The 19,659-nt window shown below is 36.3% G+C and overlaps 1 protein-coding gene across 1 annotated transcript in view; it reads left to right on the forward strand.

Moving 5' to 3' along the window:
* The first annotated feature begins 8,796 nt into the window (after positions 1 to 8,796).
* LOC122312837 (exocyst complex component EXO84B-like) overlaps positions 8,797 to 19,659 on the forward strand; it is a 28,641-nt gene continuing 17,778 nt past the window's right edge. Inside the window, exons 1-3 of the mRNA XM_043127485.1 lie at positions 8,797 to 9,191; positions 17,604 to 17,701; positions 18,543 to 19,596. Coding sequence (XP_042983419.1) covers positions 9,045 to 9,191; positions 17,604 to 17,701; positions 18,543 to 19,596 — 1,299 coding nt within the window. The 5' untranslated portion in view covers positions 8,797 to 9,044. The remainder of the gene's footprint in view (positions 9,192 to 17,603; positions 17,702 to 18,542; positions 19,597 to 19,659) is intronic.

Below are 19,659 nucleotides of genomic sequence, written 5' to 3' on the forward strand. Positions count from 1 at the left end.
TCTACCACCTGATCTTACTTACCATCAACGTAAGAAATTTTTGCATGATGTGAATCATTATCTTTGGGATGAGCCTTTGTTGTTCAAAAGATGCCCTGATCAAATCATTAGAAGATGTGTGCCGGAAGAAGAGATGCAAGACATCCTCCATCATTGCCATTCATCATCATATGGAGGACACTTTGGAGCCACCCGTACCGCAGCTAAGGTACTTCAAAGTGGGTTCTTTTGGCCTTCTATTTTTCGTGATACTTACACTTTGGTGAAAACTTGTGACCGGTGCCAACGTATGGGAAATATTTCAAGGCGTCATGAGTTACCATTGAAAGGTATCTTAGAAGTTGAGTTGTTTGATGTTTGGGGAATAGATTTTATGGGGCCTTTTACTCCTTCTTTTGGTTTTGCTTATATCTTATTAGCAGTTGACTATGTGTCAAAATGGGTGGAAGCAATTGCTACAACAACAAATGATGCAAAGGTAGTGCTCAAATTTTTGCACAAGAACATATTTACAAGATTTGGCACTCCACGAGCTATTATTAGTGATGAAGGGACTCACTTTTGTAACAAGTTGTTTGAGAATCTTCTTTCTAAATATGGTGTGAAGCATAAGATAGCACTTGCTTACCATTCTCAAACTAATAGTCAAGTTGAAATTTCAAATAGAGAGATCAAGAACATCCTTGAGAAGACGGTCAAAATCAATAGAAAGGATTGGGCGAAGAAGCTTGATGATGCTTTGTGGGCATACCGTACAGCCTTTAAAACACCTATCGGGATGTCTCCATACCGATTAGTGTTTAGAAAGGCATGTCATCTTCCTGTGGAGTTGGAGCATAGAGCTTATTGGGTTGTAAAAAAGTTTAACTTTGATTTGAAGGCAGCAGGTGAAAAGCGACTTCTTCAATTGAATGAGATGGAAGAGTTCCGGAATGATGCATATGAAAATGCAAAGATCTATAAAGAAAAGACGAAGAAGTGGCATGACAAACAGATTCTCAGGCGAGAGTTTGCTCCAGGACAACAAGTTTTACTCTTTAATTCATGACTCAAACTCTTTCCAGGAAAGTTGAAATCAAGATGGACAGGTCCTTATACAATTAATGAAGTTTTCTCTTTTGGAGCAGTAGATTTGAAGGACAAGACATGGAATATTTTCAGAGTTAATGGTCAAAGATTGAAACACTACTATGGAGAGCAAATGGAGAGGAACTTTGCATTTATTCCTCTTGGACATCCTAATTAATGATCATTGAAAAGTCTGGCTGTAGATTTTAAAACAAACACTTATGGGAGGCAACCCATAGATCTATCTTTCATTCTTTCATTTATTTTATTATCTTTATTTATTTAAGTTTTAATAAATTGGTTTTTGATGTATGTTTATTTAGCATGAATAAAGAGCTGAAAATTTCTAATCCACGGAAGGTTCACCATGAAACCAGGGAAGTTCCTTTATTTCTTCAATCCTTTTTACTTTTGCATCACAATGAGGACATTGTTTAGTTTAAGTTTGGGGGTGTAAACTCCTATAATCATTTGATCCTCTTGTTTTCTAAGTCTTGGGTTGTTGATGGGTTGTTTGATTCTCTTACCAAGCATGCATTGGAGTAAGACTGAATTCTCTATGACTCTGAAATTTGTGATTGAAGATGGTTTTGAGAAAAATTTTCGAAAATTTTTTTTATGTCAAGTGAAGTTTTGTGGGTACTTTGGTTTAAATCTTTGACCTTGAACACAATTGAGCACATAGTTGTTTTTCTCTCATTCCATTTTGCTTATGAAGAGAAGAAGTTGAATTAATTGAAAGAGGGAGGTTTGATTTTGATTTGCTCTAGAATCCGTTGATGGGTCCTTGAGGCGAAATCCTAGTTGAGACCAAATATCAGAGAAATGATCTAGGCATTTCTTTGGCATAACCAAAAAACTTTCCCAGCCGTCCTAAATGTCATGCCATCATTACATGGTGTGTTTCCATAGTCAACCCCCTTGAGCCTTCATGAGCCTTTATTTATTCTTTGAACTACATAAACCATGCCAACTCTAAGCCTGAAAAACAATGAATCTACCTATGATAGTTTGAGAAAATACTTTGGTGGAGAGTTACATTTAAAAGAGAAAAATTGGTTTCATGATGAACCGTATTATCTTTACTTTGATTGATCAAAAAAAAAAGAAGAAAAAGAAGAAGAAAGGAAGTGACTGAAAAAAAAAAAAAAGAATAAGTAGAAGAAGAAGAAGAAGGAAAGAGAGAGAAAAAGAAAAAGAAGTCGCTAAGCGGAGTGTGAATTACCTCAGATTTTGTTAAGGGAAGTGTTGGTATTGCATCAGTGATTACAGCAATAATAATGCCACAAGTATGAGCATATTGCCAAGAAAGAGCTATGATTTGAATCATGTGAGTTTCTCTTTTAATGTTCTTTTCACTAAGTATTTTCCCAATTTGATTTAATTTCCCATATCCAGTTCTTTCTTAACCCTCACCCTATGGCCTATCATTACAACCTTATTAAAGACCTTTTGATCTCTGATTTTGGTGTTGACTACATTACTGGAGAGGATTTCTGAAAATTTGACTTATGGGGTTAAGTTTTAAGAGAATTCTTTTGATTTTGGTTGTTCTACTTTTATCTGAGTTTGCAGGTGGTTTGAGGTTAAATTGACTATATCACACACACACTCAAGGTCTTAGCTTTAGGTTGAAGTAAATGCCTAACTCTTGCTTGACAAATTGCAAAATTTTTTATTGATTTTCCTGCCATCTTTGATGTTAAAAGAGTAAGATACTAGAGATGAAATCTAAATTCATAAAAGCTTAGTGAGTGATGATACTTCTCTTTCGGGTCGAGTCGATATTGCCTAAACTATCATTTGTTTTTCTTTTTGTTTGAGGACAAACAAAGTTATAAGTTTGGGGGTATTTGATGACTTGCAAAAATTTCATATTGCAGATTTTACAAGTTCGCTCGAACGGAGGCTTTTGGCCGCTCGAGCGAATTCATGCAGATTCAAACGCTCGACTGCCGCTTGACAGGGAGCTCAAGCGGGTTGTTGAAAAACAAAGATCGCTCGAGCGGAGACATTGGCCGCTCGAGCGAAATCAGGCAGAGTCGAACGCTCGATGTGCGCTCGACACCCCGCTCGAGTGAACATCGTATTTTGACAGATTTTAGGTTTTCCACCGTGACACCATATAAAAGCAATTTTTCACTCTAGGGCCGCGGGTTTTGACTGGAGAACACTTCTTGGGAGAGAAAAACATAGCTAAAGGGATTCAAATCATCTATTTTTGGAGAGAAAATTCTAATTATTGCACGTACGTTGGAATCATACACGAGCACGGACGAGAGAAAAGCGTTGAATCGTTCCCTTGAGCACTTGACGACGAGTTGAGGCTGCAAGGAGGATTTTTCAGTGTTTCTTTTCTTTCCATCTTCTCAGAGCAATTATGCTGAATTCGTTTATGTTGAATTTCATTTCTAGCATAAGCTAAATTTTCTTCATTCTATGAAAACGATGTAACCTATTTCCGAACTATGCTTGATTGTCTATGCTAATTTAATGCAATTCTCTCTTTGTTTATCTGATTTATTCTGAGTTTATTGCTTCTAATTAACTGGTCATTGATTAGATGATAAGTAATCTTGTGGTTTGCTATTGAAAGAGGGAATCATAGGGTAGATCTTGGATATTTCAGCATAGGTAAGTATAGAGATCGAAAGACTTGTATGAACCTATGTAGTAATTAAATCATTGGTCTTATTGCATTCTTGATTATTGAATTTGCATATTCTTGTGTGAATTAATAACCAAGAGTCAATTCCAATTGACTATCGAAAGAGGCTTTTGGATGAATTAGAGATTTGCTAATAGACAAAAGAGATTTAAATTAAATTAGCTGGATGAGAAAAGCATAGTGAAGAAGTAGGTGAAATCGATTTCCTAGAAGTTTTCTTCCCATTACTTTGATCTTCGAACGTCAGTGTTATTTCCTTTGCATATTTTTCTTTGAGTTAATCTAGTTTAAATTGCAACTACAAAAATCTTAGTGATTTCTCTAGATAAAATCAAGTTTAGTATAATTTTGGTATTTGGCAAACGTAAGGTACTAATCCCTGAGGACGATACTCTTCTTATTACTTTACTATAAAACTACGATACTGTGCACTTGCAATTTTGCACCGGTCACACGGCCACAGTGAATTTTCACTGTTACGTTGCTTTCCTTCCACCGTTTGCAATGCCGAGTGTTTTCTAAAAATACCATATAGCGCTGTAAGTATTTTCCAAACCCTACTTTTATGTTTAAATATATTTTGCTCTTTCAATAATTATTTGTTGTTGGTTAGCTGATTCCGAACTGAGTCCGATGAGTTCGGGGGTCGGATGGATTGAGGACGGAGTGCTTGGTTTTGCTTGTGTGCGATTGCTTGATTATTTGGGCCATGAGGCGTGAGTTGCATATTGTGTTTATGTACATTTTGTTTTAATTGCGAAAATCTCATTTTATTGGCGTAAATGGTTTTGGGTGCGTGTGTCTCACGAGCCCAAGCCGGGATGGGTTAATATCCCGGTGGAGCTCCTCTAGTCACTCGGGAGTGGATAATACTGAGTGACATCCCCTGGGTTTTCGCAGGCGACGACCGGATCGTATGATATGGTAACGCTATCGTGACGACTCCGTGGTCCCTATAGTGGCGGGGACTAGAGGATGGCCTGGCCAGGTACGCGCGGGGCGCGAGTCTGGGCATCGCTCGTTTAGGTGTCACATGCGTAGTCGTTACCTGCGGTATGGCACAAAGCCAAGGTGTGCGGGTGATCCCTAGGGGAGATCATGGTGCATGCATAACCGATTTGTTTTTATAGTTTTCGGATGTGGGCCATTTTCTGGGAAAATGACGATGTTGGTTTTCGAGGCTTTTGATCCATTTTCTGGGAAAATGATGGTTTGGGCCATTATCTGGGATAATGGCAAAACTTGGTTTTAAAGATATGTTTTTGTGGGCCAAATGGGTTTTTGGCGTGCATGAAAAAATTATGTTTTTTGGCGCATGTGCATTGGTTTTTATTTCATGCATATTGTTTGAGTTTTATATGTTTTTATCTAGTGGTGTTTGGAGTTTACTTACCTGCGGCACCATTTTTGATACCGTAGATTTTGATACAGAGATCGAGGATGAGGAGGAGGAGGCTGAGCCCGAGGATGCGGCTCCGCCGGAATGCTGATGTTATGTTTTGTATTTGATTCAAAATTTATGTTTGTGTTTTGTAATATTTATTTAAGTATGTGTTGAACAGCTTCGTATCAAACAAGAAAAATTCTGGTACTTAGTTATTGTCTTGCTTTTCGCGTGCACATTCGTCGCCTTTTCACACACTTGGCACACGTCGATAGGATGATGACCCGTGATGTTATCATCTGGACGTCTCGATTTTCCCGTGTTCGTGCGTGGGGATTTGGGGGCATCACACTTGCAGCCTGTAGCTACTGTCCAAAACTTGAGTAATGCATCAGCTAGTGCGCCTTGTGGGAGTGTAGTTGTTGTGATCAGATCAGAACAAACAAAAAGGTAATGGTGGGCGCATGACACAGTAGCTCCTTGATGAAATTAGCTAAGAGTTTAGTGGACAAAAGTTTGCATCTATGTATAGTGAATAGAGTTGGTCACTTTTGTTGTCTTTCTATTTTTGGCATTTATGTTGTCCTATATAAGAAATAAAAAGGGGTTGTGTATTTAGGGGGATGAAAAATAAGAAAATGATTTTCTTCCCTTCACCATTGTTATCTGGTCTAGAGCATTTATTTCAATTCATCAAACTGTTTTTCATTTCTTCAACAACATTCATGCACATCTTAGCTTCTTTTAATTTTAAGGCAATCAGGGATGCATTTTTTTTTTCAATCCAATTAGATCAAAGCAAACCAATAATTAACTGCACCATCCAAGCCAACTAATTAGACCCTTCTTTCAGATTAAGTTCACAAATCGTGTGTGAGTGCTTTGGGAACTGCAAGTGCAAGCTTCTTCGTGACTCTCAAAGCTGAAAAACTAGTTGTTGCATTATGCTTTTTACCCGCTACGCCCCCCCCCCCCCCCCCAAAAAAAAAAAAACGAAAACACATATGAATACCCTTCTTTTTAGAGAGAAGATGTATATATCTATTTACAAGAACATTAAAAACATAATCTCATTCACTCCACAAAAATGAAATCTCAAGTTCCATAAAATCGTCAATAAGTTACATAAAATCTCATTCACTACACAACATAAAAAACATAAAATTGAATTCACTCCATAAAAAGTACGAGTTCCATAAAATCATCAATAAGTTACATAAAATCTCAATCACTTCACAATATTACAAAATAAGTTGACGAGCAATACATCGTTCTTCATTCACTGTAACATAAGCCAAAACTCATCTAGAATGTAACAGCTTCACCATCTAACTTCAATGATCATTTATTGTAATATAAAAGTAAAATCAATTAATATTGTTAAAAATTTATCACCGTAACATAAAAATTAAACCAATACAAAGATCACATACAATGTAAAACTGAAGTAAAACTAAGGATCTAAGTTTTGAGATATGTTGTTAAGCGTATGTCCAAGATCCCTACAACAAAACACAAATAAGACACAATAAATAAGTTCTTAGATTAAAACATATAAAACTCAAAAAAATTGTATATATATATACCTCACTGAAGGACAATTATTCTTAGCATGTCCCTCATTCTTGCAAATGCTACAATGCATTTTCTTTCCTGGTTGAGTCTCTTTTGGATTTTTTGTCCACAAAGATTTTCATCATCCATTTGTTGGCACTCGTGGAGGATCCTATATCGTTTTATGAAAAATTTGATACAACTTGACTTCTTAACATATTAGAATTATTGGTTGACATATCTCCACTTTCTAAATTATTTTCATGGATATTTTCAATTAAAATCAACTCTTTGCGGACCTTGTCTAAGGTAAGAGAGAGGTGGTTGAGTTTTTGTATTGTTTATGATCCAAGTTCTGAAATCTTGTAAAATTGAATCATTAACTTGCTTTTTTTCATAGTAGGATCATCCTGTGTTGTTATATGTGCTTCAAAAGTTGGTATTTCGAGAATGCCTTGACGCTTAGCATTGACTGTCTATCTCTCTAGAATTTAATGATGTGGTAACATATCTAATTTGGATTTCTTGCTAATGACACATAGAATATGCCTACAAATAATTTCCATAAACACATACATGTGGCATGTGCATGTTGTCTTCTCTTTTCCACTCTTAAATGTCACATAATATGTAGGGGTTTTTATACCATGAGGTGTCACTCTATATGTCTTACTTTTACAATCTCTTTGAAATTTAGTTGGCTTGTATCTCTAGCTATTGAAAAAATCATCGTGAAAAATCATAAAAGATTTCCTTATATAAACTAAAGTAATTTCTTCTTCAATTTTGTGACACGTTTTCAATATTGTCTATATAGATTTTGTTCACACAACATTTTCTCTCTCTTTAAAGTAACATGCATCTAAAACTTTCTCATATTGATACACAAAGTCACTCATCATAGTGCTTGAATGAACATAATCCTTAAAAAACTTATTCATGCTTTCACTTATTTGAGTAGTTGATGTACTGGCACAAAATATGCTTTGCAAGTTAGGAAATCTTTTTGAAAATCTAGAAATTTGTTATATACATGGAATAAATATTATGGAAATTTTTATAAAATATGCCACAAGCACAGTCTATTAGTTATATTTGAGAGCACTTCTGCAATGCCTTTTGCCATCGCCTTGTCGTCATCAATAATTATAGTCTCAAGAGTCTTCCTTAGCATTGTCTCTTGTCATGTTGATAATAACCATATGTTGTTTCATTAACCAATAAGGTACAACCAAGTATTATGATTTGGTGATGATAATTAACTCCAGAAAAATAGCACAAATGACATTTTATAGATGTTTGTCAAATGCGTGGCATCAAAAGTCACAACATCCCAAAAGTATTGGTATACAACCCTTGACCTTGCAATATGTCCAAAAAAACTTCCCATATACCAATTCTTATTAATTTTCATGGAGTACACAAGCTTGAGTTCTTTACATTATCTATCAAGAAAGTAAGCATATAATATTTGGATAGTGAGATGAAATGAGATAATTTTAGATAAAAGTTGAAAGTTGAATAAGATATTGTCAAAATATTATTTTTTTAATATTATTATTGTTTTGAGATTTGAAAATTTTGAATTGTTTATTATTTATTGTGTAGAAATTTGAAAAAATTGTAATGATGAGATAATTTTTAAATCCAAACAACTCCTATGGTGTGGTTTGGATAGTGAGATGAGATAGGATGGTTTTAAAGAAAAATTTAAAGTCTAATAAAATATTGTTAGAATATTATTTTTAATATTATTATTGTTTTGAGATTTGAAAAAGTTGAATTATTTATTTTATTTTGTGTTAAAATTTAAAAAAATTGTAATATAAGATGAAACACTTTTAATATCTAAATGAAGCTATTGTTTTAAGGAATTTTGGGAAATTGATAGAGAAAAAAAAAATAAAAAATATTATAAAGTTAAAATATTATTAAAATATATTTTTTTAATATAATTTTTGTTTGAAGATTTGAAAAAGTTATATTTTTTTTTAAATTTAAAAAGTTGTAATGATTGTTGTGAAAAAATTATAATAATTTGTTTAAAATTATTTATATTTGAATGATGTTTAAAAATGAGATAAAATGAGATGAAATAAGAATAAATAAGAATAAATATTAGATTCAAAGTTTCTCCAAACAAGCCCATCGAGGAAGAAAGTAATTGACGGACGGAGATGAATCTTGCAATTCCGGCTACTACTATCCCTCCTCGACAGCTCTGCTTCCTAACAGATTATCATTTGGAATCCCCATTTTATTCTCGGATCTAACATCTTGGCCCTTGAATTTTGCCTGCTGATCCAATTCCATACTCCTTTTAAACCGAAGAACGAGTGCCTGAGAGAGAGCGATAATCGTATAATTATTATGGCTACGGCAAAGACGGCTCGGTCCAGAGGCTCGGCGGCGGCGAAAGAGAACGGCCCGAAACTTGAGGAGAGTCTCGGTCTCTTCAAATCTGATAACTTCAACGCCGATGCCTTCGTCCAGTCCCGCTGTTCTCTGAACGAGAAGGTTCGTTTCCTTGGCTCCTTTGTTTCAGCTGTTTCGTTCCTGAGAAAACGTTTCTGGATTAACCATCATTCTTTTACCCTTTTATTATTTTGGCTTGGTTTTTTAATGACTTAACAGCTACGATGGAAATGTAATTTAGTTCGTTTCTTTGAGTAGATGATGTGAACGGCATTACTTGAATTTATCTTTGGAGAAGAAAGCTTATTTGTTCTTATATTTTGAAATATTTTGAGAACAATATGTTTGGGATGGAATTAGCGTGTTTGGATATTATAGTAAGACTAACTTTAGCAGAAACAAATTGAAGCGGCATCATTTAACACTCGTTGGCAAGGAGTGTTACATCATATTTGTTTCTTTCTAGGTTTAATTATTACCTATTTTAAAGGAAATGATTGATATAATCCACCATATTGGATTAAGTTTATTATTTTAAGGTATTGTATGAGCCCATATTAAGTTCTAAATGTGATAGGATTACATTGATTTTAAAGCACTTTGTAGAACTTGCTTACATATTTCATGTCTCTCTTTTTACTCTCTGCTAGTGCAGCTAATCACATCGAAAAGTTATAGAGGGACTTCCATTGTGGGGTTTTTAGGGGAAGAGGCAAAACATCGCTTTGTGAGTTGGGCAAGATATGTTCTCCGATTTCTAAGGGTGGCTTTGCATTCCGGAATATGCTAAGGTTTACCCATGCATTATTGAGGAAGTGTCTTTGTTGTTAATAGTATGAGAGAGACGATCTGTGGAGAATAGTAGTGGATTCTAGATATGGATGCTTGTGGGTGGATGGTGTTCCATTGGCGTCCAAGGGCCCCACAAGGTGGGATCGAAGAAGTTTTTCCCAACATTTATAGGGTTGCCCATACTAAAGATTCTTTGCTAGCAGAAAATTTGAAGATTTATAGTGATTCTCTTCAATGGAATATAAGCTTCATCGAAGAGGTGCACGGTTGGGGTGGATTTTTTAGTGAATTTTTTAATCTATTCTATTACACTAGATTGAGAAGGAAGGTGAAGACAAGATACTCTGAGTTTCACCAAAAAGTGCGATATTCAGCATTTGTTCTTTCTATACTACCCTTAATCAGCATGATAATAACCCATTTCCGTGAAAGAATGTTTGGTGGACAAAGGTTTCCTTGAGAGCTGCGTTTTGTTTGTAGATGATCTCTTTAGAGAAAATTCACACTATGAAAAATTTATGGAAGAGACACATCATGGTGGCCCATTGTTGTTGTATGTGTAAGAGGAGTAGGGAGTCTATTGATCATCTTCTACTTCATTGTGAGACTACAAATGCAATGTAGAGTGACTTCCTCAATCAGATGGGATTGGATTAAGTCATGCCCATAAGAGTTGTCAATCTATTTTATTCCTAGAGAGGGTTAGGTGGCAGCCTGCAAATTGCAGTTGTGTGGAAGATGGTTCCTACTTGTCTCATTTGGTGCATTTGGAAGGAATAGAATGACAAAATCTTTGAGGATCATGAAAGGAAGTTGGAGGAGTTGAAAACCTTTTTTCAATCAATACTCTATTGTCTTGGACTATTTCCATAAAATTTAACGTGCTAAATCTACATGACTTTATTGTATCTTTATCTTCTTCCAGATAGGCGTCTCTTCTACCACCAAGGGTGGTGGCTCAATGGTCCTTGGGTTACTCCCAAGTGGTTTGGCATGTACTAGGTATTTGTTTTGAATCAGGATATGGATTCACCTTAGACTATTGGTATAGCTGCTTAAGGATTCATTGAATTCGCTAGTGAGGCTAGAGGTTTAAGGTATGGTTCAAACTCGACTTGAAAGAGTGCCTGTGGCTTTCCATCGACTAGGCCCCTCTTGTCCAGTTCCCAGTGGCTAGGGTGCTACTATGGTCACGCCCAGGTGGGTGTCTCTTCCTCCCACCCTTTTCATTCAAGAAAAGAAGATAGGTGTCTCTTTTGTAGATTTCCTATGTACTTAGGTTGTGCCTTTTGCGCTTTTAATAAAGAATTATCACTTATTAATAAATGCTTTAATTCATGCTTTTAACTAGAATAATGTATTTATCGAAGGGTGGTTGACTAACATTGATTAAAAACACTTTCTCCAACTTACCCAGTTATTTATGTCTCTTTTTCCCCTACCTGTTTGTTTGGCCAATCGATTAGAGAAGTTATAGAGAGATTTTTGTTGGCATGGTTTGGGGGAAGAATCAAAGTTTCATTTGGTTCATTGGTTCAAGGTCTGTTCACCTTTATCTACCGGAGGTTTGGGGTTCTGAAAATTACTTTTATTTAGTCAAACTTATTGGCTAAAAGTTTACGAGGCTATGCAAATGAGAGAGAAAGCTTGTGACTGGTGGTAGTGGATACTAAATACCTTCATGGGGTGGGTGGTGATCGAATTAGGTGAATGGTCTGTATGGTATTAATGCACAGGATTATCTTGTATCTATTTCTTCTCCACCTAGCTAGGCACACTCTTGTATATGTCAGTCCTATGTACTCGGGTTTCACCTGTTCTTTTATTCATGTTAATAAATTTCCTAATTATCAAAAAATAAACATGGTAGATTGGTCTAGAATTCTCTTTTGGCATGATGTGTGGTGTGTTAATTGATCTCAAAGAAGCTTTTCCATAATTATTTAGCATTTTCTGTTCTAAGATAATAGTGGTGGCGGATAATTTAAGTCTTTGATGGTTCTCAACAATTGGTGTCTCCTTCATTAGGTGTTCAAGACTAAGGGGATGCTTGGAGAGTGAGATGAGATTAGAAATGTGTAAATCGTAGTGAAATGGTTTGTGAATAGTAATGAAATGGTTTGAGTTAAGATATTTTTTTGGGTCTTGGGACATGAGAGAAAAATAGTTGAATAAAAATATTATAAAGTTAAATAATTGTTAGAATATAATTTTTTAATATTATTTTTGTTTTGAGATTTGAAAAAATTGAATTGTTTTTTGTGTTTTGTTTGGAAGTTTGAGAAAGTTGTAATGATTAGATGAAAAAGTTGAAAATTTGAAATTAAAAAGTGTTTGAGTTATGCTTGTGAAAGAAATTTTGAGATAAGATGAGATAGGATGTGTTTCCTAAACAACACCCAACATATACATCTTTTTATTTCCTCTCCATATCTATTATATTCTATACAGATGAGAGGCAGAGAAGACAATCTGTGTGTGTGTGGGTGTCTATATATATATATATAGACATAGAGAGAGAGATTAGATTGGCAATATATATATTGGAGAAGAGTAGATCAGCTAGAACCCTTCTAAACATGGAATCATTGAGGTCAAATCCTTTTATGATGCATTGTATCCTCATGCTAGACCTTCCTTTTCTTGTAGGTGTATTCATAGGACTAAAGCTCTACAAAAGATGATTTGTTTTGGAGATGATTTGTTTTGGATAGCTACCCAAGAAATGATTTTCACTTTGGATAATTTAAGAACAAATGTTTATTGCTAATCGAGTAGTGTTGTATGTGCAATAGATGTGGGTAATCTTTTGACCATTTTTTGCTTCATTGTGAATTTGAAAAATGCTTTGTGTTATCATACTTTTCATCTATTTGGGGTGGCTTCGGTTTATTCCTATAAGTTTGGTGGATCTACCTACATATTGTAAAGGATAGTTTGATCTCCACCATTGTGAAACTTTTTGGAAATTGATCCCGTCCTGCCTAACGTGGCATATGTTGTGAGAACAAAATGATTTGTGTTCTGAAGACTGAGAAATCAATGGATGATTTCAATGTCCCCCCCCCCCCCCCCCCCCTCTCCCTCGTACCCCCTGTTAAAACCTTTTTTTCATGAGTGACCTCCTTTAAAACCCTTTTCCGACCCTCCTGCCTAAAGGTGAACCTTGGGAAGTTTGAGATGGTCCCGATGGGTGTTGTGCACAATATTAGAGGTTTGGCAAGTACTTTGGGTTGCAAGGTGGGTTCTTTGCTGATGAAATATCTAGGTCTTCCTTTGGACTGCTTCTTCTTTTGATAAGTAATAGATTATACTAACAAGAATAGGCATAGCCCAAGTATATAGGGGATATACAAGAGTTTACACCTAGTTAAGATAGAAACAGGAAACTCGTGAAAATCTAGGCCATTACAACATACAACATTCGCCCATAGGAACAAAGTTTTAACAAAGAACAATCCAATCTCCTCTAATGTTCACTTCTTATCTTCAAAAGTCCAATCATTCCGTCCCTTCTAAAGGCACCAAAGAATAAATATAGATTTGTGGAATTCTGCCCAAATTCTTCCAACTGGCCAGGATCTCAACGACCATAGCAGACATAATCTAGGCTAACTCCAATCTTCTAAAAACATCATCCCAAAGTGATCTAGTGACCTCACAATGCAGTAGAAGATGATCCACAGTCTCACCATTCTTTATGCACATACAACACCAATCCACAACAATCACTCGACATTTCCGTAAGTTATCCATAGTCAAATTCTTGCCCAAAGAAGCTGTCAAAGTAAAAAAGTTCACCTTAAGGCACCTTATTTCTATAAATACTTTTCCATGGAAGATATGCTGCGGATTGATGAGGGTCTTATAAAAGAAGCTGACAGAAAAAGCGCCTTCTCTAGTGCCTATCCACCAGAACTTATTTATCAGTTCCCTGAGTGCTCAATCTCATGGCATATAAGGTTCTGAAAAAATCAGCAAAGCTATCAACTTCCCAATCATGTGCCGCTCTCATAATGTTCACATTCCATTGGATTGAGCCACCAGATGTCTCCATGAGATCCATCACTGATGCTTCCTGTTCACAAGCAATCTTGAAAACTATAGGAAATGTGTTCTTAAGGGCTTGATCCCACACTATAAATCATGCCAGAATTTTATTTTAGATCCGTCACCCATCATGATCCTAGTGTGTCGAGCAAACACCCCCCCCCCCCCCCCCCCCAAAAAAAAAATCCTCTTCGAGTGTGTATCCAAACTCGCACTCACACTACATACACCTCTTGTATCTCCCTAGTACTCCACCCCCCAACATACACCCATACTTAAAATCAATCACCAGCTTCCATAAAGCTTCCGTCCCCATGTTATACCGCCAAAAAATTTGAATATCCTCAAGTTTCTAATTCCCAATCCACTAGTAGAAATTGGAGAGGAAACCTTATCCCACTTGACCAGGTGAAACTTAAACTCGTCCCCAACCCACTCCAAGGAAAATCACATTGGAGTTTCTCCATTTGGTTTGCCACACTAGCCGGAATTGGGAACAAAGATAAGAAAAAATGAGTTGGTAAATCGGATAGTGTGCTCTTGACTAGGGTGGTTTCACCACTTATTGAGAAATACAATCTCTTACAGCCGGCAAATCTGAGTTCAATCTTCTCTATTATTTCATCCCATATAAATCTAGCCCTGAAAGAGACCCTTAAAGGAAGGCCGAGGTATTTCATGGGAAATGAAGAGGCCTTGCATCTAAGAATGTTGTCCAACTGCTAGTGATTATGAACATTTCGAACTGGAACCAACTCTGACTTGGATAGATTCACCTTCAATCCGGATACAGCTTCAAAGAGAAGTAGTAGTGCCCTTAAAGAACACATATGATTTTGGTCTGCCTTAAAAAATATTGAAGTGTCATTTGCAAATAACAAATAAGAAATGTTAAGAGTGCACCAATTGGTGTCACCAATCGAATCTCTAGCCATAAAGCCATTGTCAACCATAGTAGACATCATTCTACTAAGCGCCTCCATAACAATGACAAAGAGAAGCGGGGACAATGGATTACCCAGTTTTAGAGTGCATGAACTGGTAAAGGAACCAGCTGGAATGCTATTCACCTAAATCGAGAACCTTGCAGTCGAGATGCAATATCTAATCCATGAGCACCATCTCTCCCCAAATCCACACCTTCCAAGCAAATATAGTAGGAAGTCTCAGTTAACATGATTGTAAGCTTCTCCTCTTTTATTAATAAAACTTACTTTTACCTATAAAAAAAAAATAAAAAAAAATAAAAAAAAACAACATGATTGTAAGCTTCTACATATCCTACTTGTATAAAACACCCAGTTCTCTATATTTTAGTCTTCTGTCTAAACATTCATTGGCACTTAGTAATGGATCCAATATTTGTCTTACTTTAAAAAGGTGTTTTGAGGTCTCAAAATAATCCTCCCCAAGACCTCCCCGTTTGCGAAGACCTTGGAGATAATCATATACAACCCATTCACAAGACTAAGGGTTGGTTTGGTTAACAAAAACCAAACTATTTCATTTCATATAATCGTTACAACTTTTTCAAATTTCCATACACAAAATAATAAACAATTCAACTTTTTCATATTCCAAAACAAAATTAATATTAAAAAATTATATTATAACAATATTTTATTTAACTTTCAACAAAACATCTAATCTCATCTCATTTGAACTACGTAACCAAATGAGGCTTAATAGCCGAAAATATTTAACATTCAAAGCCCCAACCTTTTGGGGAATAAATGCAATAAAAGTGGCATTGAGACTTTTCTTGAACTGACCAAATGAGAAAAATTCCTGGAAAACCTTCATGAAATCATCCTTCACCACCTCCCAGCAGGATTGGAAGAATCCGATAGTGAAACCATTTAGACCATGTGCATTGTCTTTGACCATTTTTCTCACCACTTCATAAACCTCTGTCTCAACAAAAGGCCTCTCCAGCTAGGCAACACTTTGCTGCTCAAAAATGCTAGTCCATCAAGTTTTGGCCACCACTACCTACCTACTCAGTAAGTAATTGTTCAAAAAAACTAGCAACATACTCCTGAATCACTAGAAGCTCTGTTGACATAGCACCATCAACTTTTAACATCTCAACATCTCAATGTTGTTAGTCGTCCTATGTGAATTAGCCTTTATATGGAAACACTTCATGCTTCGATCTCCTTCTTTCAACCACAATGCCTGAGGTTTTTGGTGCCATGAAATCTCCTCCAATAAGGTAACTCTCTCAAGTTCTTAAACTAATTTAGTCTTATGAGAGAGTTCCTCCATAGATAGTGCACGACCGTTCTCTACCCTCTCTACCTCCTGTAATTCCTCCAATAAAGACTTCTTCCGATCGCCTACGTCTCCAAAAACTTGTGGATTCCATATCTTGAGATCTCTTTTTTAAAGCTTTCAGCTTACCTACAAAAACAAAACTTGGGATGGCATGGATTAGATAGGACAACCACCATTGGCTAACCCTTTTGACAAAGCCTTCAGTTTTCAGCTACATTTTCTCGCATTTGAAATATCTGTGCCCTCCACGAATACCTCCACAATCCAACAAGATAGGAAAATGATCCAAGCATAGGCGAGTTAGTCTTTTCTGACATAACTGCAAATAATGGGTTTCCCAATCCGAGGAGACAAAAAATCTGTCCAATCTAGACCACATTTGATTGTTTGACCATGTGTATGCTCCACCCATGAGAGGAATGTCCACCAAACCCAAGTCAAATATAAAATCCAAAATAGTCAATGTGAATACTGAATCTCATTTTGTTTGATTTCTTCTATTGGACTGCCTCGCTTGGGAAAATATTGAAAATGGACAACTTAAGGAAGCATGGACTTATTGTTATGGATTGATGCTATATGTGTAGGAAAAGTGAAGAATATGCGGATCATATATTACTTGGTGTCAAGGGTGTTATTGGATGAGATCTTTAGTAGGACTGGATTTGGATGGCTGATGCCTAGGAGGGTGGTGGATCTCATTTCTTTTTGGGAATGGCTTCAAAGCAATCCCCAAATTTCTGTTGTTTGGAAAATGATTCATTTATGTCTAATGTGGTTTATTTTGCTTGAAAGGAATGGCCAGAGCTTTGAAGATCGGGCATTTTTTGGATGAGCTTAGGTGTTTACTTTTATACATTATTTCTTTGGGCTTCTGTTATTGTATTCATTGGAGCTGGCTTTCATGACTTTCTTGTATCATTTTCTAGCCCCTAGCTTGTGCTAGGTATTCTCTTTTGTATACTTCCTATGTACTTAGGCTACACCTATTTATTTGATTCATTAAAACTTTATGTTACCAATAAAAAAAAAGTGCTACATGTATTCCATATAGTATTTTCTTCTTCCTTTTTCTTCCTGAATGATTTTTGCAAGTTCCAAGCTGGTGAAACATCTTAGTTGGCCAATTTTTTGTGTTTTTTATTTTTGCAGATTTTCTTTTGCCTCCTGAAGTCTGCGTTATTTAGTGAATGGCTCATACTAATTCGTTTATGCTGATTAGTCTTATACAATAGTTATACTTGGCATACAAACTATTTAAGATGAACTAAAGTTTTGTTCTACTGCTATCAAGAGTAGTTTTATCAACCTGATTCCTCATATCAAGACGCAACATTTCTTTTGTTTAAAATAACATTGGAAACCTCTTGTGATAATATCTGCTGCTACTTATAGGATGTCAAGCAATTATGTTCATACCTTTTAGATCTCAAAAGAGCTTCTGCTGACGAAATGCGAAGAAGTGTCTATGCTAATTATGCTGCCTTCATACGGTGAGTTATTGTTTAGCTGTTTATTAAAATTGGTCAAGATCACATCGAGTAAATTGTTCAATGCATCTTCTGTTCCTTTTTGCTTTGTTGTTTAACAATAGCAACCTTGTCTTCACGTATTGATGTGCTTCTTTAATTGCTTTACAACTCTGGGCATTTTGTTTTATTCTGTGTAATATTGTTCAATATGTTGTGTCCAGTTCTTCTTCTTCTCAAAGAGTTGCTTTTGTTGGTTTTATTAAATTGATGCTTACTGCTACTTCGATGACTATGTTGACTCATGGTTCTTCCTCATTTAACTTCTAAAATTTAATACTACTTGCCAATATAGCCTACTGCCATCGTTCTTTTCACTAATAACACTTTGGAAATAGATTTTTTTTGCTTTATTTGAAGAAGTATATGAAACTACTGATATTATGAGGGAAAAAAGTGATGAGAATTTTGTCAATATTGCTCTGCCCAGTTGAATACCTTTCTTGTGGTATATATGTCACATACTTTTGTAGCACCATTAGCGTAAAATATACTCCGTTATTAACTTTAATTTGGTGGTGGCCATTGTAACATCTTTGACCTTGCATACTTCCAATGCTAATGATTAAATGGATGAAGAATAGGAGTAAAAGGCTAAAATATCATAGAATGAACTAGTGCATCCATAGGAAATGTGGATGCCTTGAAAGAAGTTGCTTTTGGGCCTTGTAGTCTTTTTATATTTTTCTGGGGTTACCTCAATATCATTACTTGCTTAAGATCTGAGTTAGCCAAAATCAATAGCAGTACTTGATATGTTGATTCAGTATATATTTGTAGTGGAAGTAATGTGTACTTTTTACAGCACATCCAAAGAGATCTCAGATTTAGAGGGGGAGCTTTCTTCAATCAGAAACCTGCTATCTACTCAAGCTGCTTTGATTCATGGTTTATCTGAGGGAGTCCACATTGATTCCTTATCTGTCCCTGTTGCAAAAGGTTCTGCAGTTAACAATTTATATGTTTATGAAGGCAGTGAACCTTCAGAACTGGAGAAATGGTTGATAGAATTCCCTGATCTATTGGATGTTCTGTTAGCTGAGAGGAGAGTGGATGAAGCTTTGGTTGCCCTCAGTGAAGGAGAGCGTGTAGCATCTGAAGCAAAACAAATGAAAACACTAACCCCAGCTGTACTAATGTCTCTACAGACCTCTATTATTGAGCGTAGACAAAAGTTGGCCGACCAGCTTGCTGAAGCTGCTTGTCAGCCTTCCACGCGTGGTGATGAACTTCGTGAAGCTATATCAGCTCTTAAACAGCTTGGAGATGGCCCTCGTGCTCACAGTTTGCTACTTAATGCGCATTTACAAAGATATCAGTATAATATGCAAAGCCTTCGCCCATCAAGCACCTCATATGGAGGAGCATATACTGCTGCTCTCTCACAGCTGGTGTTCTCTGCTATTGCTCAAGCTGCAAGTGATTCGTTGGCTATTTTTGGTCAGGAACCTGCTTATACTTCTGAGCTTGTCATGTGGGCTACAAAGCAAACAGAGGCTTTTGCACTTCTCGTTAAAAGATATGCATTAGCTTCATCAGCAGCAGCGGGAGGTTTAAGAGCTGCTGCAGAATGTGTTCAAATAGCATTAGGCCATTGTTCATTGTTGGAAGCTCGTGGCTTGGCTCTTTGTCCTGTGCTCTTGAGGCTTTTTAGGCCCAGCGTTGAACAAGCACTGGATGCTAATTTAAAAAGAATTGAAGAGAGCACTGCTGCTCTGGCTGCTGCTGATGATTGGATACTCACATGCCCTCCAGCTACACGTCAATCTGGCAGGCCATCAGGCACATCCCTTGGCAGTGCAACGGCGTTTCAACATAAACTTACAAGTAGTGCCCATCGGTTCAATTTGATGGTCCAGGTGAACTATATACGTTTCCAACCAAGGTTTCAAATAACTGATTTGTCATCTCTCTCTCTCTCT

This window comes from Carya illinoinensis, chromosome 1, assembly GCF_018687715.1.
Source record: "Carya illinoinensis cultivar Pawnee chromosome 1, C.illinoinensisPawnee_v1, whole genome shotgun sequence".
Taxonomy (NCBI): domain Eukaryota; kingdom Viridiplantae; phylum Streptophyta; class Magnoliopsida; order Fagales; family Juglandaceae; genus Carya; species Carya illinoinensis.